The 22,271-nt window shown below is 45.4% G+C and overlaps 1 protein-coding gene across 2 annotated transcripts in view; it reads right to left on the minus strand.

Annotated features, from left to right (window-relative positions):
• Positions 1–1,417: 1,417 nt before the first annotated feature.
• Positions 1,418–22,271, minus strand: part of AHNAK (AHNAK nucleoprotein) — an 80,127-nt gene continuing 59,273 nt past the window's right edge. Inside the window, exons 5-6 of one of the 2 annotated variants that reach the window (XM_081340895.1) lie at positions 19,154–20,938; positions 1,418–18,637 (exon numbers count right to left, since the gene is read on the minus strand). In XM_081340895.1, coding sequence (XP_081197021.1) covers positions 3,200–18,637; positions 19,154–20,938 — 17,223 coding nt within the window. In that variant the 3' untranslated portion in view covers positions 1,418–3,199. Of the gene's footprint in view, positions 20,939–22,271 lie in introns of both variants that reach the window. The other variant, XM_081340894.1, reaches the window with a different exon arrangement.

A 22,271-nucleotide genomic window follows, 5' to 3' on the forward strand; every position in this document is an offset into this window, starting at 1 on the left:
GTCACCAAAACTTGATAAAAGCACTCCAAAGTGGACTTTGATAAAGTATAATTTAAAATGGAATTAAAATAAAATACAATTTAAGATGAAATAGTAATAAAATACAAATTTGAACGTTATGCGATATGTGATTTAAGTCAAAACCATTTTACTTTAAATCTGGTTTATTGTACTTTTTGTTATCTGAGGTTGGTTTGGTAGAATCAGGGTTTATCTGAGCACAAAGATTTGGATTTATTTATTATTATTTTTAAAAAAACCTGCTTGGAAGTCTCGCCTTAATTTTAGCAGTGGCTCAAGTTGAGTTTACAAGGATCTTCGTAACATGCAAGGGTTTTTTTTTAAATTTCTGAGTAGACCTGGGTCCAGAGCAAAGGTGTACTGTTCGTCTGAAATGGTATAGGGTTAGGGTTTCCTGCCTGAGCAGGGGGTTGGACTAGAAGACCTCGGAGGTCCCTTCTCTCCACTCCTGTATTTGCTTTTCTATATTCTCTATTCCATTCTAACATTACTATATTCTCTCTTCCCCCCCCACCAAACATTCCCAAGGATCTGCTCCAACGGTTTGAATGGCAGAGAAAACTTCCTGATAAGGTAGTCCTCGACTTACAATCAGTTTCTGTTGCTAAGCGAGGCATTTTGAGTTTTGCCCCATTTTACGACCTTTCTGGCCAGAGTCAAATGAATGGCTGCAGTTCTTAAGTTAGTAGTAACGCTGTTGTGAAGTGAATCTTTCTTCCCCATTGACTTGGCTTGTAAGGTCGCAAAAGAGAATCACGTGACCCTGGCACAGTGCAACGGTCATAAATACGAGCCAGTTGCCAACTGTCTGAATTTTGATCACGTGTCCGTGGGGATGTTGGAAAGGTAACTGGAAAAACGGTCGTAAGTCACTTTTTCAGTGCTGTTGTAACTTTGAACAGTCGCTACTAAGCGAACCGTTGTTCAGTCAAGGACTACTTGTATATTGTATTTATGTCCATGCTTGTGTTTTTGCTTTTACAGGCCAAAAATGGTGGTTCCCTTAATTCCATGTATCAAACTGATTTTCCAGCTGATTAGGACAATGTTGGTCACAGCCTGGAAGATCTATTCTTTCTTTTGCAGATTTGTCTGCTCTGCATTGCTTGGTGGAGCAGTGGGCTAATGCCTCCTTCAGTAACACCAGCTGCCTGCAATTAGTGCAGGTTTGAGTCCCACCAGGCTCAAGGTTGACTCAGCCTTCCATCCTTCCCAGGTAGGTCAAATGAGAACCCAGATTGTTGGGGGCAATTAAGCTGACTTTGTAATAATGCCGCTTGCGGGGTGTGTGTGAAAGCCCTAATAATAAGCAGGCATATACATAGAATGAAGGCTACTGCTAAGCACATTGGTTTGTGCTTCTTAGATTGTAAGCCGCCCTGAGTCTTCGGAGAAGGGTGGGATATAAATGGGATTAAATATATAATTTACATACATATATATACATACATATACATATACACATGCCTCCTTAAGTAACACCAGCTGCCTGCAATTAGTGCAGGTTCGAGTCCCACCAGGCTCAAGGTTGACTCAGCCCTCCATCCTTCCCAGGTAGGTAAAATGAGGACCCAGATTGTTGGGGGCAATTAAGCTGACTTTGTAATAATGCCGCTTGGGGTGTGTGTGTGAAAGCCCTAATAAGCAGGCATATACATAGAATGAAGGCTACTGCTAAGCTTGTAAGCCGCCCTGAGTCTTCGGAGAAGGGTGGGATATAAATGGAATTAAAATTAAAAAAAAAATAGGGACACCTCAAAGGATATAATAGCTGCAAGTGAACAACAAAAAAAAACAACTCCAAAAGAGCACAGTGGTTAAAAGGTTAATAAACAGTTTATTTGCATTTTACAAGATGAGTTTCCATACATTCTCAATTAATTTGCCATTAAAGTGCTGAAAAATAGTTTTCTTTGTATTGTTTGGTTTTATAATCAAGGTACGGTTAATGACAAAAGAGAACAATTTGCATCTGTTGGGAGGAGTTAATGACAAAAATATTTGTTCCTCAAAGAAGGGAACTTCTTTCTTTTACAAAAATAAGAAATATACAGAAACAACCAAGATGCTGTCGAAAGGATCGTGGCTTGAATTATTTTGCAACAGTAATGCATCTTTTGAACAACAAATAAATTACATGTGGATATTTGATTGGAGTCGGTTTGCTTGTTTTATCGAACACATAAAATCATTTTTGTTGCAACCAAGGCCCAAATGCGACACATCTCACTTGCCTCTGTATATGTGCAGTGTTTGTTTTTCATATATCCATAATTTTAAATGATAAAACATTTTAGCCCCCTGCAGGTAAAAGCAAAAAAATAAACCCCTAGTAGTTAAAATTAACACATTTTCATGGATCAACACTGAAGATATTCAGTGAATTGAAATATATATATAATATATCTCAATCAAAGCTCGCTTAGGTAAACGTAAAGCTCTTATAGCATACAAAGCACAATCCTATGCCTGAACATAAAAATAAAATCGTCCAAAATACTCCCAAAAAAACTGTACATCTTATCTTCCTTATGGCACAGCTTTAAATATCACATACTTCAGGCTTTTCAAAAATCGATCACTTCTCCGTCTGCAAAATGTTGCCCATTGCTCATCTGTATATCTGGAAGAATTTTATATTGACTGAATTCAAACTGAGACAGCTGACTGAGGCCACCGTAGGTTTATTTCAAGGCTGCTTTTTAAAGGGTTTTTTTTTTGTTTTTTGTTTTAAACATGTGTGTTCTTGGTGCAATTCAGCCAAGGCTACCATTGTGCACCTTAGGAAGAATTTGGGGATATTCCCAAGCAAAGGGTTGGAAATTTCTGGTAGGATCCACGATGGACGTCGTGAACTCACCATGAAAACTGTGCCAATGATGTATATAATCTTGCTTGCCATCAAGCCCTACGGCTGACCGCAGACGTCGCTGTATCAGTTTTAGTTGGATTTAGATCTCTGGAAGATAGCAATCTTTTTCAGTGGAACCTGCCCTTTTCACAGTAAAACAGTAATCACTTTGCTCGAAAACCCTACTATTTCACTGTAGATCACCTGTTTCGTTGCAAAATATTTGAAGCCGGGGAAAATACAAATATACAGAGGCAGAAGGAGAGGGCAATTGGGCGGGAGGAACATTATATACAGGGGCATTATGTACACGTGCCTTTTCTGGGACTATTCTTTCTTTTTTGCCACCGTCAACTCAACCGCTGGCACTCGGAAGCCGGCTTTCGTCCCGCTTTCATTACTGGAGGAGGAAGAGAGTCGAGATTTTTTGGACTCCAGAGAGGCCCCACTGCCTTGTGTCCTCCCTGCCTCCTCGTCGCTTCCCGTGACCTCGTATGACCCTTTGCTTTTTGACCCTATCCCCCCAAAAGTGCCAAATTTGAGCTTGGCGTGCCTGCCTTTGTCTCCTTCGTGCTCCAGCGTACCGGTTGGGGTGGAGTGCGAGGAGTGCTCGTCACTAAACGAGGACGACCGGTGCCGAGATTTTTTGGTCTTAAAGAAGGAGAATTTTCCTTTGGGCGAGCTGGCTGCTTCCCCTACTTCCACCTCACCTTCTAAGGACCCTACACTTGCTTTGAGCTCTCCTTCGCCTCCGGCCAGAGACACCGAGGCCTCTGGGGAGCTCACGCTGCCCTTGGCTTTGGGTTTGGAGAACGCAAACCTGGGCATTTTGATTTTAGATTTCTTCAATTTCAGGTCAGGTTCTTCCAGTTCAACCGTCCCAGCCTCAACGTGGAGACTTGCTTGTGGCAGTTGGGGAAACTCAACGTCAACCCCAACTTCCTTGCCCACCAGTTCCTGCTCTGCCACCACAAATTTGGGTATTTTCATTTTAGGGAAAGACACCTTCCCAGCTGAACTTTCTGACTGGGCGTGTGAAGCGTCCATCCCAAGAGAAGGACCTTTGATATTTAATTTGGGACCACTGAGATCACCTCCTATCTTTGGTCCAGAGAAGTGAAGTTCCCTTGTCCCTTTGGCACCCACATGTAGCTCTGGTGCTTTGGCCTTGGGCCCTTTCAGATTGACCTCAAAGTCTGGCCCAGAAACCTTTGGACCTGAGACATTGAGAGAAGGTCCACTCAGACAGATATCAGGGGTCCCAGTGTCCAGGTCCAGGCCAGAAATCTTCATGCCTGGCATTTCCAGTCCAACGTGTTGACCTTTCAAGTCAGTAGCAATCTGGGCATCTCCTTGCAAACTTGGTCCTTTCATGTTCAAATCAAAGTCAACTTCAGGGCCTTTGATCTGTGGTCCTGAAATGCTGCCTCCTTCACCAGCGATGGTAAACTGAGGAAGTTTCATGCACGGAAGTTTAACTCCTCCACCTCCAAAGCCTTCCGCCTTGGGGGATGTCGCGCTACCAGAAATGCCGAGATCTCCTTTGATCTTTGGTCCTTTCAGATTGATGTCCCCCTCAGGTCCAGAAATGCCTCTTCCCGAAGTCATCTTAACTGTCGGCCCTTTCAGGTCAACATCTGGAGCTGTCAGACTGACGTCTAGACCGGAAGACTTTGGCATCTGAAACTTCCCTTCAAATCCACCCACGCCAACATCTGGCCCGCCAACATCTATCTTTGGAGCTTTCATCTCACCAGAAAAAGCCAGGTCTTTTCCTAGCTTTGGTCCCTTCAGGTTCACATCAATTTCAGGAATGCTCGCCTCTCCTCCAATTCGTGGGGAAGAGACATCGAGGTGTGCAGAGGGCATCTGTCCTTGAACGTCTACCTCTGGCCCCTCCACGTTCACCCCCGGCTTCCCAAATTTTGGCAAGCTGAACTTGGGGAATTTCAGCTTCCCTCCAGGGCCTTGGATTTCAGCACTTGGAAGGTCAACATCACCTTTCAGCTTGGGTCCTTTCAAGTGAACATCAACACCAGGGCCAGAGATTGAAGGTGCGGAAACATCCACAGAGGGTAAGTTGATGTCAGGAATGGTAAGGTTGGCCTCAGCGCTGGGGACTCTCAGATCTCCTTCCAATTTGGGACCAGCTGGGCCAAAGCTTCCACCGGACAGCTTGAACTCGGTGTCCTTCAGGCCAATATCAGGACCTCCAATGTTGATGCTTGCGCTTCCACCGGGAACGGAAGCTTCGAGACTCGGTGATTTCAGACTGGGTGACGCCACCTCCATTCCTGGCATCTTGACCTCTCCTTCCACTTTGGGCAAAGAAGCATCAGCTTTGAACATGGGTGATTTTATGTCAAACTCAACATCAGGAAAGGAGAGTTTTCCAAAGACCGGCTTTTTTCCCTTGGGGGATTTGATGTTGGCATCTGCTTTCAGGCACGTTTCTGGGACTGCAAGGCCTCCTTCCAAATCTGGGGATTTCACACTGGCGTCCATTTCTCCGCTCACATCAAAGCCAGCCTTCTTGCCTTTGACTTTAGGCCCACTCATGTGGATTTTGGGCATTTTGAATTTGCTTTTCTTCCCTTTGGCAGAAATAGCCATGTCGGGTGACTCAGCATTCAGCTCAGCTTCGGGAAGAGACACATCCAAAGTGGGAGATTTCACATCAGCCTTGGGGCTCTTTCCTCCGAACCCAAACTTTGGCATCTTAAATTTGGAGAGTTTCACGTTGCCCTCTGGCCCTTCAATGTTCACATCAGGACATTCCAAGTCAATCTCTGGACCTTTTCCTTCAAGTCCTGGTCCTTGGATGGCCACTCCTGGAATGGAGAGATCTGCGTCGCCTTTTACCTTGGGACCTTTCAGATTTAAGTCGATTTCTGGCATGGAGATCTGGGGTGTTTTGAAATGCATTTCAGGCATCTTCACCGTAGGGCCCTTCAATTGTCCTTCTGGTCCTTTGATGTCCAAACTTGGAGCTTCAATTTTCACATCAGAACCTGAGACTTTCAACGCTCCTTCAGGCAGGTTGACATCCAACTGTGGTCCTTCTCCTTTGAACTCGGGGACACCAAATTTAGGAAGCTTCATCTTGGGCAATTTTACTTTTCCATCCGGACCTTTGATATCAACAGTGGGTGCTGCAACGTCAATTTCAGGACCTTTCAACTCTCCTCCAAGTTTTGGCCCAGAGATGTCACCTTTCAGACCGAGCTGCACATCAGGTGTGGAGATTTGAGGCGTTTTAATCTGCATTTCAGGCATCTTAATTTGGGGACCTTTCCAACTTCCAACATCGATATCTAGTTTGGGACCTTGGATGTCAACATCGGGCGCCTTCAGGTCACCCTCCAACTTAGGCACAGAAACATCCACGTCTCCTTTCATTTTGGGACCTTTCAAGTTCAGGTCAAAATCTGGCATGGAGATTTTGGGCGTTTTAAAATGCATTTCAGGCATCTTGATCTTAGGACCTTTAAGTTTTCCCTCGGGACATTCCAATTCCACATCAGCTACGGAGACATCCAGTTTAGGGCCCTTGATATCAAAATCTGGTCCCCTCAAATCAGTATCTATTTTGGGAGCAGACACATCTAGATCAACATCTCCTTTCACTTTGGGGCCTCTGAGGTTGAAGTCTACATCTGGCATGGTGAATTTGGGGGCCTTGATGTTAAAATCAGGCATCTGAAATTTAGGGCCTTTCATTTTGCCTTCAGGTCCTTTAATATCAAGGTCAAGAGGATCTATCTGAGGAACATTAATGTCTACTTCTGGACCTTTCAAATCGCCTTCCATCTTTGGCACAGATATATCCACATCTCCTTTCACCTTTGGGCCTTTCATGCTCACATCAGGCAGAGAGAATTTAGGGGCCTTAAAATGCATCTCTGGCATCTTAAATTTGGGCCCTTTCAACTTCCCTTCTGGAACCTCCAGGTCAACATCTGGAACATCAACGTCTAGTTTGGGCCCTTTGATGTCAAGGTCAGGGCCCTTCAGATCTCCCTCCAAGTTGGGGACTGAGACATCCACATCTCCTTTCACTTTGGGACCTTTCAAGTTAAAGTCAACATCTGGCATGGACATTTTGGGAGCTTTGATGTGCATTTCAGGCATCTTAAACTTCGGACCTTTCCACTTTCCTTCAGGACCTTCAATGTCAACGTCAGGTGCATCAATATCCAATGTAGGACCCTTGATATCCACATCTGGACCTTCCAGCTTTGGGACAGAAACATCCACATCTCCCTTCAGCTTTGGACCTTTGAGATTAAAATCCACATCTGGCATGGAGACTTTTGGTGTCTTGAAGTGCATTTCAGGCATCTTAAACTTGTGACCTTTCACTTTTCCTTCTGGGCCTTCAATGTCCATACATGGTGCTTCAATATCTACTTTGGGGACAGAAACATCAAGGTCTGCTTTGGGGAGGCTTACATCCACATCTGGACCTTCCCCTTTGAAGCTGGGCATGCCAAATTTGGGCATTTTGAATTTTGGCATCTTCAGCTTTCCTTCTGGTCCATGAAGTTCAACATCAGGTGCATCAACGTCCAGTTTGGGACCCTTGATATCCACATCTGGACCTTCCAGCTTTGGGACAGACACATCCACATCTCCCTTCAGTTTTGGACCTTTGAGGTTCAGATCAATATCAGGCATTGAGATTTTTGGCGACGTGAAGTGCATTTCAGGCATCTTAAATTTGGGACCTTTCACTTTTCCTTCTGGGCCTTCAATGTCCATACATGGTGCTTCAAGTTCAACTTTGGGGACAGAAACATCAAGGTCTGCTTTGGGGAGGCTTACATTCACATCTGGGCCTTCCCCTTTGAAGCTGGGCATGCCAAACTTGGGCATTCTGAACTTAGGCATTTTGAGTTTTCCTTCTTGACCATGTAGGTCAACATCTGGGGCATCGATATCCAGTTTTGGACCTTTGATGTCAATTTCTGGGCCTTTCAAATCACCCTCTGGACCTGAGACAGTCAGGTCGCCTTTCACTTTGGGAGTCTTCAGGTTTAAGTCCACATCTGGCATTGAGATTTTAGGAGTCTTAAAATGCATGTCTGGCATCTTAAACTTAGGACCTTTAAGTTTTCCTTCAGGCCCTTCCAGGTCAACTTCAGGAAAATCAACACCAACTTTGGGCCCTTTGATATCTACATCAGGGCCTTTAAGGTCACCTTCCAGCTTTGGCACAGAAACATCCACGTCCCCCTTCATTTTGGGTCCCTTAAAGCCCAAGTCAAAATCTGGCATGGATATCTTAGGAGCCTTCATATGCATTTCAGGCATTTTAAATCTGGGTCCTTTCAACTTGCCTTCAGGTCCTTCAAGATCAACATCGGGAACATCCACGTCTAGTTTGGGCCCTTTGATGTCAAGGTCAGGGCCCTTCAGATCACCCTCCAAGCTGGGGACTGAGACATCCACATCTCCTTTCACTTTGGGACCTTTCACGTTAAAGTCAAAATCTGGCATGGAGATTTTGGGAGCTTTGATGTGCATTTCAGGCATCTTAAACTTCGGACCTTTCCACTTTCCTTCAGGACCTTCAATGTCTACGTCAGGTGCATCAATATCCAATGTAGGACCCTTGATATCCACATCTGGACCTTCCAGCTTTGGGACAGACACATCCACATCTCCCTTCAGTTTTGGACCTTTGAGGTTCAGATCAATATCAGGCATGGAGACTTTTGGTGTCTTGAAGTGCATTTCAGGCATCTTAAACTTGGGACCTTTCACTTTTCCTTCTGGGCCTTCAATGTCCAAGCTTGGCGCGTCAATGTCTACTTTGGGAAGAGAAACATCAAGGTCTGCTTTGGGGAGGCTTACATCCACATCTGGACCTTCCCCTTTGAAGCTGGGCATGCCAAACTTGGGCATTTTGAATTTTGGCATCTTCAGCTTTCCTTCTGGTCCATGAAGTTCAACGTCAGGTGCATCGATGTCCACTTGGGGACCTTTGATATCCACATCTGGACCTTTTAAGTCACCTTCCAATTTTGGGACAGAAACATCCACGTCTCCCTTGAGTTTAGGTCCCTTCAGGTTTAAGTTCACATCTGGCATTGAGATTTTAGGTCCCTTGATGTTCATGTCGGGCATCTTAAATTTGGGTCCTTTCCACTTTCCTTCTGGACCCTCCAGTTCAATATTGGGAACATCTACATCAAGTTCAGGGGCTTTGATATCAAGCTCTGGGCCCTTCATATCACCTTCCAATGTCGGTAAGGACACCTCTGCATCCCCTTTTAATTTGTGTCCTTTCAGATTTAAATCAAAATCTGGCATGGAAATTTTGGGAGTTTTGAAGTGCATTTCAGGCATCTTAAATTTGGGCCCTTTCACTTTTCCTTCTGGGCCTTCCAGGTCAACATCTGGAAGATCAACGTCCACTTTGGGGCCTTTGATGTCAACATCGGGGCCCTTCAAGTCACCTTCCAGCGTGGGAGCTGTCATATCAATATCTCCTTTGACTTTAGGGCCTTTCAGATTCAAGTCGAAATCTGGTACGGAGATTTTCGGGGTTTTAAAATGTAGGTCAGGCATCCTAAACCTGGGCCCTTTCAGTTTGCCTTCAGGGCCTTCAAGGTCAACATCTGGAAGATCAATGTCCACTTTCGGACCTTTGATATCAACATCGGGGCCCTCCAACTTTGGCACAGAGACATCGATGTCTCCCTTCAATTTGGGACCTTTCAGATGCAGGTCTATGTCTGGCATTGAGATTTTAGAAGTTTTGATTTGCATTTCTGGCATCTTCATCCTGCGACCTTCCAGTTTTCCCTCTGGCCCTTCTAGGTCAGGAGTTTCAATGTCCACTTTGGGGCCTGACAAGTCCAGATCAGCTTTGGGTAAGGTTACATCCACATCAGGAGCTTCTGCTTTGATGCCTGACATTCCAAATTTGGGCATCTTAAACTTAGGCATTTTGAGTTTGCCTTCAGGGCCATGAAGATCAACCTCTGGTGCACCAACATCCATCTTGGGGCCTTTGATATCTACTTCAGGGCCTTTCAAATCTCCCTCCAGGCTTGGTATGGAAACATTCAGGTCTCCTTTTAATTTAGGCCCTTTCAAATTTAATTCCACATCAGGCATAGACACCTTAGGGGAGGAAATAGTCAACGACGGCATTTTAAATTTAGGACCTTTTGCTTTTCCTTGGATGTCCACATCTGGACTCTGAACACCCACTTTTGGTCTTGAGATATCAGCATCTGGCTTCTTAACCTTCACATCGGCTTCAGGTGTATGAAGTTTGGGGCCAGAAAAATTGAACTTGGGAAGTTTAAATCTTGATTTCCTTGGTTTTGCTTCAATGTCTACTTTGGGGGCCTCCAGTTCAACATCAGCCCCTTTCAATGCAATGTCAGGTCCTTTAATGTCACCTCCTACATCGCCTTTGAGTTTTGGACCTTTCAAATTCAAATCAATATCTGGCATTGAAATTTGGGGGACGTTAAAATGCATTTCTGGCATCTTCACCTTGGGACCTTTCAGTTTTCCATCTGGGTGTTCGATTTGCAGATCGGGTGTTTCAATATCTAGTTTGGGACCAGATATATCCACTTCTCCCTTGGGTATGGTCACATCCACTGAAGGACCTTCTCCTTTAAATCCATGCATTCCAAACTTGGGCATTTTAAATTTGGGAAGCTTGATTTTACCTTCTGGACCATGCAGGTCAACATCAGGGATGTCAATATCCACTTTGGGGCCTTGAATGTCCACATCAGGGGCTTCAGCCTTTGGCAATGAAACATCCACATCTCCTCTCACTTTGGGACCTCTCACATTTAAATCAAAATCTGGCATGGATATCTTAGGAGCCTTCATATGCATTTCAGGCATTTTAAATCTGGGCCCTTTCAACTTGCCTTCAGGTCCTTCAAGATCAACATCGGGAACATCCACGTCTAGTTTGGGCCCTTTGATGTCAAGGTCAGGGCCCTTCAGATCACCCTCCAAGCTGGGGACTGAGACATCCACATCTCCTTTCACTTTGGGACCTTTCACGTTAAAGTCAAAATCTGGCATGGAGATTTTGGGAGCTTTGATGTGCATTTCAGGCATCTTAAACTTCGGACCTTTCCACTTTCCTTCAGGACCTTCAATGTCTACATCAGGTGCATCAATATCCAATGTAGGACCCTTGATATCCACATCTGGACCTTCCAGCTTTGGGACAGACACATCCACATCTCCCTTCAGCTTTGGACCTTTGAGGTTCAGATCAATATCAGGCATGGAGACTTTTGGTGTCTTGAAGTGCATTTCAGGCATCTTAAACTTGGGACCTTTCACTTTTCCTTCTGGGCCTTCAATGTCCAAGCTTGGCGCGTCAATGTCTACTTTGGGAAGAGAAACATCAAGGTCTGCTTTGGGGAGGCTTACATCCACATCTGGACCTTCCCCTTTGAAGCTGGGCATGCCAAACCTGGGCATCTTGAATTTTGGCATCTTCAGCTTTCCTTCTGGTCCATGAAGTTCAACATCAGGTGCATCAACGTCCAGTTTGGGACCCTTGATATCCACATCTGGACCTTCCAGCTTTGGGACAGACACATCCACATCTCCCTTCAGTTTTGGACCTTTGAGGTTCAAGTCTATATCTGGCATGGAGATCTTTGGAGTTTTGATGTGCATTTCGGGCATCTTAAATTTAGGACCTTCTATCCTTCCCTCTGGTCCTTCCACACTTACATCAGGGTCATGAATATCTAATTGGGGCGCTTTAATATCGAGCTCTGGCCCCTTAATATCCCCCTCTAGCTTTGGCACAGAAACATCCACATCTCCCTTCACTTTAGGACCTTTCAAATTCATATCAAATTCTGGCATGGAAAGTTTGGGGGCTTTGATGTGCATTTCAGGCATCTTAAACTTGGGTCCTTTCCACTTTCCTTCTGGTCCTTCAATTTCAGCATCCGGGAACTCAACCCCTAGTTTGGGACCTTTGATGTCCACACCTGGGCCTTTCAAATCCCCCGCCACCGTCGGTAAAGATACATCAGCTTCCCCCTCCACTTTAGGCTTCCTCCAGTTCAAATCTATATCAGGCATAGAGATTTTAGGAACATTAAAATGCATGTCAGGCATCTTAAATTTGGGTCCTTTCAACTTCCCTTCAGGCCCTTCCAGGTCAATTTCAGGAAAATCAACACCAACTTTGGGCCCTTTGATATCTACATCAGGGCCTTTAAGGTCACCTTCCAGCTTTGGCACAGAAACATCCACGTCCCCCTTCATTTTGGGTCCCTTAAAGCCCAAGTCAAAATCTGGCATGGATATCTTAGGAGCCTTCATATGCATTTCAGGCATTTTAAATCTGGGTCCTTTCAACTTGCCTTCAGGTCCTTCAAGATCAACATCGGGAACATCAACGCCTAGTTTGGGCCCTTTGATGTCAAGGTCAGGGCCCTTCAGATCTCCCTCCAAGCTGGGGACTGAGACATCCACATCTCCTTTCACTTTGGGACCTTTCACGTTAAAGTCAAAATCTGGCATGGAGATTTTGGGAGCTTTGATGTGCATTTCAGGCATCTTAAACTTCGGACTTTTCCACTTTCCTTCAGGACCTTCAATGTCAACGTCAGGTGCATCAATATCCAATGTAGGACCCTTGATATCCACATCTGGACCTTCCAGCTTTGGGACAGACACATCCACATCTCCCTTCAGCTTTGGACCTTTGAGGTTCAGATCAATATCAGGCATTGAGATCTTTGGTGTCTTGAAGTGCATTTCAGGCATCTTAAACTTGGGACCTTTCACTTTTCCTTCTGGGCCTTCAATGTCCAAGCTTGGCGCGTCAATGTCTACTTTGGGAAGAGAAACATCAAGGTCTGCTTTAGGGAGGTTTACATCCACATCTGGACCTTCCCCTTTGAAGCTGGGCATGCCAAACCTGGGCATCTTGAATTTTGGCACCTTCAGCTTTCCTTCTGGTCCATGAAGTTCAACGTCAGGTGCATCAATGTCCACTTGGGGACCTTTGATATCCACATCTGGACCTTTTAAGTCACCTTCCAATTTTGGGAGAGAAACATCCACATCTCCCTTCAGCTTTGGACCTTTGAGATTCAAGTCCACATCTGGCATGGAGATTTTTGGAGCTTTGATATGCATTTCAGGCATCTTAAACTTGGGACTTTTCACTTTTCCTTCTGGGCCTTCAATGTCTAAACTTGGTCCTTCAAGTTCACCTTTTGCGACAGAAACATCAAGATCTCCTTTAGGGAGGCTTATGTCCACATCTGGACCTTCCCCTTTGAAGCTGGGCATACCAAATTTGGGCATTTTGAATTTGGGCATCTTCAATTTTCCTTCTGGTCCATGAAGTTCAACATCAGGTGCATCAATGTCTAGTTTGGGACCTTTGATATCCACATCTGGTCCTTTGAGGTCTCCTTCCAGCTTTGGAACAGACACATCCACATCTCCCTTCACTTTTGGACCTTTGAGGTTCAGATCAATATCAGGCATTGAAATTTTTGGTGTCTTCATGTGCATTTCCGGCATCTTAAATTTGGGACCTTTGACTTTTCCTTCTGGCCCTTCAATGTCCAAATTTGGTCCTTCAAGTTCAATTTTTGGACCAGAAACATCAAGATCTCCTTTAGGGAGGCTTACATCCACATCTGGACCTTCCCCTTTGAAGCTGGGCATGCCAAATTTGGGCATCCTGAATTTTGGCATCTTCAGCTTTCCTTCTGGTCCATGAAGTTCAATATCAGGTGCATCAATATCCAGTTTGGGACCTTTGATGTCCACATCTGGACCTTTTAAGTCAGCTTCCAGCTTTGGGACAGACACATCCACATCTCCCTTCAATTTTGGACTTTTGAGATTGAAATCGACATCTGGCATGGACATCTTTGGAGCTTTGATGTGCATTTCAGGCATCTTAAACCTTGGAGATTTCCACTTTCCTTCAGGACCTTGAATGTCTACATCTGGTGCATCTATATTCAATTTGGGACCTTTGATATCCACATCTGGGCCTTTCAGGTCACCTTCCAACTTTGGAACAGAAACATCAACATCTCCCTTCAGTTTTGGACCTTTGAGATTGAAATCGACATCTGGCATGGACATCTTTGGAGCTTTGATGTGCATTTCAGGCATCTTAAATTTGGGACCTTTCACTTTTCCTTCTGGCCCTTCAATGTCCAAATCTGGTCCTTCAAGTTCAATTTTTGGACCAGAAACATCAAGATCTCCTTTAGGGAGGCTTACATCCACCTCTGGACCTTCCCCTTTGAAGCTGGGCATGCCAAATTTGGGCATTTTGAATTTGGGCATCTTCACCTTTCCTTCTGGTCCATGAAGTTCAACATCAGGTGCATCAATGTCCAGTTTGGGACCCTTGATATCCACATCTGGACCTTCCAGCTTTGGGACAGACACATCCACATCTCCCTTCAGTTTTGGACCTTTCAGGTTCAGATCAATATCAGGCATTGAGATCTTTGGTGTCTTGAAGTGCATTTCAGGCATCTTAAACATGGGACCTTTCACTTTTCCTTCTGGGCCTTCAATGTCCAAGCTTGGCGCGTCAATGTCTACTTTGGGAAGAGAAACATCGAGGTCTGCTTTGGGGAGGCTTACATCCACATCTGGACCTTCCCCTTTGAAGCTGGGCATGCCAAACTTGGGCATTTTGAATTTGGGCATCTTCACCTTTCCTTCTGGTCCATGAAGTTCAACATCAGGTGCATCAATGTCTAGTTTGGGACCTTTGATATCCACATCTGGTCCTTTGAGGTCTCCTTCCAGCTTTGGAACAGACATATCCACATCTCCCTTCAGTTTTGGACCTTTGAAGTTCAGATCAATATCAGGCATTGAAATTTTTGGTGTCTTCATGTGCATTTCAGGCATCTTAAATTTGGGACCTTTCACTTTTCCTTCTGGCCCTTCAATGTCCAAGTTTGGTCCTTCAAGTTCAAGTTTTGGACCAGAAACATCAAGATCTCCTTTAGGGAGGCTTATATCCACATCTGGACCTTCCCCTTTGAAGCTGGGCATGCCAAATTTGGGCATCTTGAATTTTGGCATCTTCAGCTTTCCTTCTGGTCCATGAAGTTCAATATCAGGTGCATCAATATCCAGTTTGGGACCTTTGATATCCATATCTGGACCTTTTAAGTCAGCTTCCAGCTTTGGGACAGACACATCCACATCTCCCTTCAATTTTGGACTTTTGAGATTGAAATCGACATCTGGCATGGACATCTTTGGAGCTTTGATGTGCATTTCAGGCATCTTAAACCTTGGAGTTTTCCACTTTCCTTCAGGACCTTGAATGTCTACATCTGGTGCATCTATATTCAATTTGGGACCTTTGATATCTACATCTGGGCCTTTCAGGTCACCTTCCAACTTTGGAACAGAAACATCAACATCTCCCTTCAGTTTTGGACCTTTGAGATTGAAATCGACATCTGGCATGGACATCTTTGGAGCTTTGATGTGCATTTCAGGCATCTTAAATTTGGGACCTTTCACTTTTCCTTCTGGCCCTTCAATGTCCAAATCTGGTCCTTCAAGTTCAATTTTTGGACCAGAAACATCAAGATCTCCTTTAGGGAGGCTTACATCCACCTCTGGACCTTCCCCTTTGAAGCTGGGCATGCCAAATTTGGGCATCTTGAATTTTGGCATCTTCAGCTTTCCTTCTGGTCCATGAAGTTCAACATCAGGTGCATCAATGTCTAGTTTGGGACCTTTGATATACACGTCTGGTCCTTTGAGGTCTCCTTCCAGCTTTGGAACAGACACATCCACATCTCCCTTCACTTTTGGACCTTTGAGGTTCAGATCAATATCAGGCATTGAGATCTTTGGTGTCTTGAAGTGCATTTCAGGCATCTTAAATTTGGGACCTTTCACTTTTCCTTCTGGCCCTTCAATGTCCAAGCTTGGTGCGTCAATGTCTACTTTGGGAAGAGAAACATCAAGATCTGCTTTTGGGAGGTTTACATCCACATCTGGACCTTCCCCTTTGAAGCTGGGCATGCCAAATTTGGGCATTTTGAATTTGGGCATCTTCAGCTTTCCTTCTGGTCCATGAAGTTCAATATCAGGTGCATCAACGTCCAGTTTGGGACCCTTGATATCCACATCTGGCCCTTTTAAGTCACCTTCCAGCTTTGGGACAGACACGTCCACATCTCCCTTCAATTTTGGACCTTTGAGGTTCATCTCCACATCTGGCATTGACATCTTTGTAGCTCTGATATGCATATCAGGCATCTTGAACTTCGTCCCTTTTAATTTTCCTTCTGGATATTCCAAGCGAATGTCTGGTGATTCCACATCCAGTTTAGGAGTCTTGATATCTATCTGAGGTCCTTCAAGATTGCCTCCAGTATTTGGTACAGTTACATCCATGTGTCCTCTTGCTCCAGGTCCTTTGATGTTCAAGTCTACATCGGGCATGGAGATCTTCGGTGCTTTGATATTTAGTTTTGGCATCTTAAATTTTGAACCTTTCAACTTTCCTTCAGGACCCTCAACATCTAATTCTGGAACTTCCACATCTATCTTTGGACCTGAAATGTCAATTTCTCCCTTTGGCAAACTTAGTTCTGCATCAGGACTTTCTAATTTGGGGCTTGAAACAGTAAAAATTGGCATCTTCAATTTTGGCATTTTGAGTTTCCCCTCACTCTGGAGATCAGCATCTGGACTGCTTAGCTGTACAGTTGGCCTCTTGATATCAAGGCTGGGTCCCTTCAATTCTCCTTCCAATGTGGGAACACAAATATCCAAATCTCCTTTGGGAAGGCTCACATTAAAATCAGTACCCTCTCCTTTCAACCCAGGTGTTCCAAATTTTGGCAGCTTCATTTTGGGCATCTTCAACTTGGCTTCTGGGCCTTCAAGTTCAACATCTGGGAGATCAATATCCAATTTCGGTGTACCAAGATTCGGTCCTTTCAAATCTCCTTCTAGTTTTGGAACAGTTACATCCATGTCACCTTTCATTTTGGGGACTTTGAGATCTAGATCTACATCTGGCATGGAGATTTTGGGAGCCTTAATATTCACTTTTGGCATCTTGAATTTGGATCCTTTAATTTTTCCTTCAGGGCCTTCCAGCTCTACATCAGGGACATCAACATCCAGTTTAGGGCCTTCAAGTTCAACGTGGGGTCCCTTAAATTCACCTTCTATTTGGGGTCCAGAAATATCTGCATTCCCTTTCCATTTTGGCCCCTTTAGATTCAGATTAACATCTGGCATTGATATCTTTGGTGCATGAATATTAAACTCAGGCATCTTAAATTTGGATCCTTTTACTTTTCCTTCTGGGCCTTCAATGTCCAAACTTGGTGCTTCTACATCAACTGTTGGAACGGAAACATCAAGCTCTGCTTTGGGCAGGTTTAAATCCATATCAGGACCTTCTCCTTTGAAGCTGGGCATTCCAAACTTAGGCATTTTGAATTTTGGCATCTTCATTTTCCCTTGTGGTCCATGTAGGTCAACATCTGGAGCTTCAATATCTAGTTTTGGACTTTTGATATCAATTTCTGGACCTTTTATGTCACCTTCTAATTTTGGAATAGAAACATCTCCTGTGAGTTTGGGCCCCTTTAGATTCAAATCAGTGTCTGGCATGGAGATTTTAGGACCTTTAATATGCATTTCTGGCATCTTGACATTGGGACCTTTAATTTTGCCTTCTGGTGCTTCAATGTCCAATCTTGGGGCTGCAATATCTACTTTAGGACCAGAGACGTCAAGGCTGCCCTGAGGAAGATCGATGTCCACAACTTCACCTTTCAAGCTGGGCATACCAAATTTAGGCATTTTCAATTTGGGCATTTTGAGTTCAGGCCCATGAAGGTCAACATCTGGAGCTGCAATGTCTACTTTAGGAGCCTTGATGTCCACAGCTGGGCCCTTCAGTTCTCCTTCCACTCTTGGCATGGAAACACCCATGTCCCCCTTGACTCTGGGGCCTTTCAAATTTAGGTCAATGTCTGGAATGGAGATTTGTGGAGTTTTGATATGAGGCCCTTTCAGTTGACCTGAAGGACCTTTGAGGCCAAAGTCAGGAGCAGCAATGTCCACTTTGGGGCCCTTGATGTCTATCTGTGGGCCCTTCAGGTCACCTACTTTGGGCGCAGAAATATCCACATCACCCTTTAATGATGGCCCTTTCAGGCTCAGATCAAAATCTGGAACTGAAATCTTTGGTGCCTCAATCTCCAATCCAGGAGCTTTTAGATCTACATTAGGACCTGAGATGTCAAGGCTGCCCTGAGGAAGATTGATGTCCACATCAGGAATTTCAGGTTTCAAGCCAGGCACGCCAAATTTAGGCATTTTCAATTTGGGCATTTTAAGTTCACGACCATGAAGGTCAACATCTGGAGCTGCAATGTCTACTTTAGGAGCCTTGATGTCCACAGCTGGGCCCTTCAGTTCTCCTTCCATTCTTGGCATGGAAACACCCATGTCCCCCTTGACTCTGGGGCCTTTCAAATTTAGGTCAATGTCTGGAATGGAGATTTGTGGAGTTTTGATATGAGGCCCTTTCAGTTGACCTGAAGGACCTCTGAGGCCAATGTCAGGAGCAGCAATGTCCACTTTGGGGCCCTTGATGTCTATCTGTGGGCCCTTCAGGTCACCTACTTTGGGCGCAGAAACATCCACATCACCCTTTAATGATGGCCCTTTCAGGCTCAGATCAAAATCTGGAACTGAAATCTTTGGTGCCTCAATCTCCAATCCAGGAGCTTTTATATCTACATTAGGACCTGATACGTCAAGGCTGCCCTGAGGAAGACTGATGTCCACAACTTCACCTTTCAAGCTGGGCATACCAAATTTAGGCATTTTCAATTTGGGCATTTTGAGTTCAGGCCCATGAAGGTCAACATCTGGAGCTGCAATGTCTACTTGAGGAGCCTTGATGTCCACAGCTGGGCCCTTCAGTTCTCCTTCCACTCTTGGCATGGAAACACCCATGTCCCCCTTGACTCTGGGGCCTTTCAAATTTAGGTCAATGTCTGGAATGGAGATTTGTGGAGTTTTGATATGAGGCCCTTTCAGTTGACCTGAAGGACCTTTGAGGCCAAAGTCAGGAGCAGCAATGTCCACTTTGGGGCCCTTGATGTCTATCTGTGGGCCCTTCAGGTCACCTTCTAGTTTGGGCACAGAAACATCCAGGTCACCTTTTAATGATGGCCCTTTCAGGCTCAGATCAAAATCTGGAACTGAAATCTTTGGTGCCTCCACATGTACTCCTGGCATCTTGACTTTAGGGTCCTTAATTTTGCCTTCTGGTGCCTCGATGTCCAATCCTGGTACACCAACATCTATCTTAGGAGATGAAATATCAAGACTGCCCTTGGGAAGACTGACATCCAGATCAGGAACTTCACCTTTCAAGCTGGGCATACCAAATTTAGGCATTTTCAATTTGGGCATTTTGAGTTCAGGCCCATGAAGGTCAACATCTGGTGCTACAATGTCTACTTTCGGAGCCTTGATGTCCACAGCTGGGCCCTTCAGTTCTCCTTCCACTCTTGGCATGGAAACACCCATGTCCCCCTTGACTTTGGGGCCCTTCAAATTCAGGTCAATGTCTGGAATGGAGATTTGTGGAGTTTTGATATGAGGCCCTTTCAGTTGACCTGAAGGACCTTTGAGGCCAAAGTGAGGAGCAGCAATGTCCACTTTGGGGCCCTTGATGTCTGTCTGTGGGCTTTTCAGGTCACCTTCCAGTTTGGGCACAGAAACATCCACATGACCCTTTAATGATGTCCCTTTTAGTCTCAAGTCTGGCCCAGCAACTTTGATTGGGGTTGTTTTCACCGAGGGCATCGAGATGTTTGGACCTTTTAATGGTCCACCAAGGTCGACCCTGGGGCCCTCAACACTCATACTAGGCCCTTTCAAGTCCCCTTCAATCTTTGGCCCTGAAATATGTACAGCCCCTTTTCCTTTGGGACTTTTAAGGTTCAAGTCAATATCTGACATAGAGATTTGGGGTCTCTGTCCACTAATCTCAGTCCCTCCTTTTGGAACATTGACACCCGCCGCAGGGCCTGAAACAGAAAATTTAGGAATATCCATGTGGGGCATTTTAAATTTTGCTTCACTCTCTTCAATGTCCGGAGCCCCAAAATCTACCTTTGACTTCATCCCACTTTTCAAATCCAGTCCTTTTGCACCCATATCCAACTTTGCTTCTGGCATCCCTCTGCTTGCTACCGCGTCTTTGGGGCCCTCTGGAAATCCTCCCGGGCCTTTGATTGTCACCGATGGAGCTGTTGCAGTCAGCTGAGGAACTTCAATGTCGGCACCTGGAGATGATATTCCAAATTTGGGCATTCTCATTGCAGGGAATGTAAGTTTTCCTTTGCTCTCCTCACCTGGACTTGTCATTTTGCCTTCAATGCCTGAGGCAGGGATTTTTACCCCTACATCCTGCAGCCCTCCCAGTTCCCCTTTCATTTTAGGACCTTTGATATCGAATGGCGGTCGTTCTCCTGTTTTCCCGTTGATTTCAGGGCTGGCGAAGTCGGTCTGACCTCTCAGATCTAGGCTCTTCACATTGGAGACTTGGATATCAGTTTTCCCCACCTTTGGCTGCCCCACAAGGGTATCGGGAACACCTGCCTCCCATTTTCTGGAAGGCAAGTCAATAGTTGGTCCAGAATATGTCGCATCATAAAACTGCCCTCCTTCGTGGGAGATTTTTCCAGAGCTGACTCTCCCAGGCAAATCCACGTGGGGGATCTTGATGGAAGTCTTCCCTGGCTCTGATTCAATTTCAACTTTAGAAATCTGGGTAAGTTCATGTTTAGGAATTTTGATCTTAAACTCAGGACTGCTGATGTCAATCTCTTTAGCCCCTTCGTGGCCGCTAACATCGACGGTGTAAGCTGTGACTCTTTTGGTGACCGTAATGGTCCTACTTTGAGTTCCTGCGTGCTCAACGTCCATGCCGTCTTCTGACTTAAGGCGAGGTTTAATTTTTGTGGTGTAAATCCGCTGGTAGTCTTCGTCATCTCCACTCTGAAAGGGAAAGGAATTGTCGCATCAAACTTTCTGCTCAAACTCCAGCACTTCTACAGGTGATCGCAGACAGCACTCCGCATCAAAACAACAACCCCCAAACGCCTACAGCAGTGATGGCGAACCTTTGAGAGACCGAGTGCCCAAACTGCAACCCCAAACCCACTTATGTATCGTCGGGTGCCGGGTGGGCGTGGCCCATTGGGTGGGTGTGGCCAATTGGGTGGGCGTGGCCCATTGGGTGGGCGTGGCTGCGGTGGTAACGGCAGACTGGGTGGGACTAAAAAGTTCAATCAATTCCAACTTTGCGAGATCTTTTTTTTTTCCCCCACGAGAAGTTGAAATTGATTGATTGATTGAACCTTTTTTTTTTTTTTGGCACATGGCGGCGGAGGCCTAAAGCGAAAAGGTTTTATAAAACCCAGCTGAAGGCCTAGCACTGGGGCGACGGCGTGCGTGCCCACAGAGAGGGCTCTGCATGCCACCCATGGCACACGTGCCATAGGTTCACCACCATGGGCATAGGGCACTGATGGTGAGCCTTTTAGAGACCGGGTGCCCAAACTGCAACCCAAAACCCACTTATGTATCATCGGGTGCCAGGTGGGCATGGCCCTTTGGGCGGGTGTGGCCCATTGGGTGGGGGTGGCCCATTGGGTGGGGGTGGCCCATTGGGTGGGCGTGGCCGCGGTGGTAACGGCAGACTGGGTGGGACTAAAAAGTTCAACCAATCAATTCCAACTTTGCGAGATCTTTTTTTTTCCCCACGAGAAGTTGAAATTGATTGATTGATTGAACCTTTTTTTTTTTTGGCACACGGCGGCGGAGGCCTAAAGCGAAAAGGTTTTATAAAACCCAGCTGAAGGCCTAGGAGTGGGGCGACGGCGCGTGTGCCCACAGAGAGGGCTCTGCGTGCCGTGTGCCATAGGTTCACCACCATGGGTCTACAGTGACAAGTCTCATCATTTCAGTTCAAATATTCTTGGTTTAGAATATAAAATAATAGAGTTGGAAGGGACCCTATTGGTCCCATAAAATAATAGGGTTGGAACGAAAAGTTGGGGGGTCTTCTAGTCCAATCCCTTGCTCACGCAGGAGACCCTGAAGTCTTCTGGACAAATGGATGTCCAGTCTCTTCTTGAAAATCTCTAGTGATGGAGCACTCACAACTACCGGAGGGAAGCCGTAAACTGGGTTAATTGTCCTCACTGTCAGGACATTTCTCCTTAGTTCTAGGTTGCTTCTCTCCTTGACTAGTTCCCATCCGTTGCTTCTTGTCCTGCCTTCGGGTGCTTTGGAGAATAGCTTGACTCCCTCTTCTTTGGGGCAGCCC

This window comes from Vipera berus (assembly GCF_964194415.1).
Source record: "Vipera berus genome assembly, chromosome: 16".
NCBI classification, from domain to species: Eukaryota; Metazoa; Chordata; class Lepidosauria; order Squamata; family Viperidae; genus Vipera; species Vipera berus.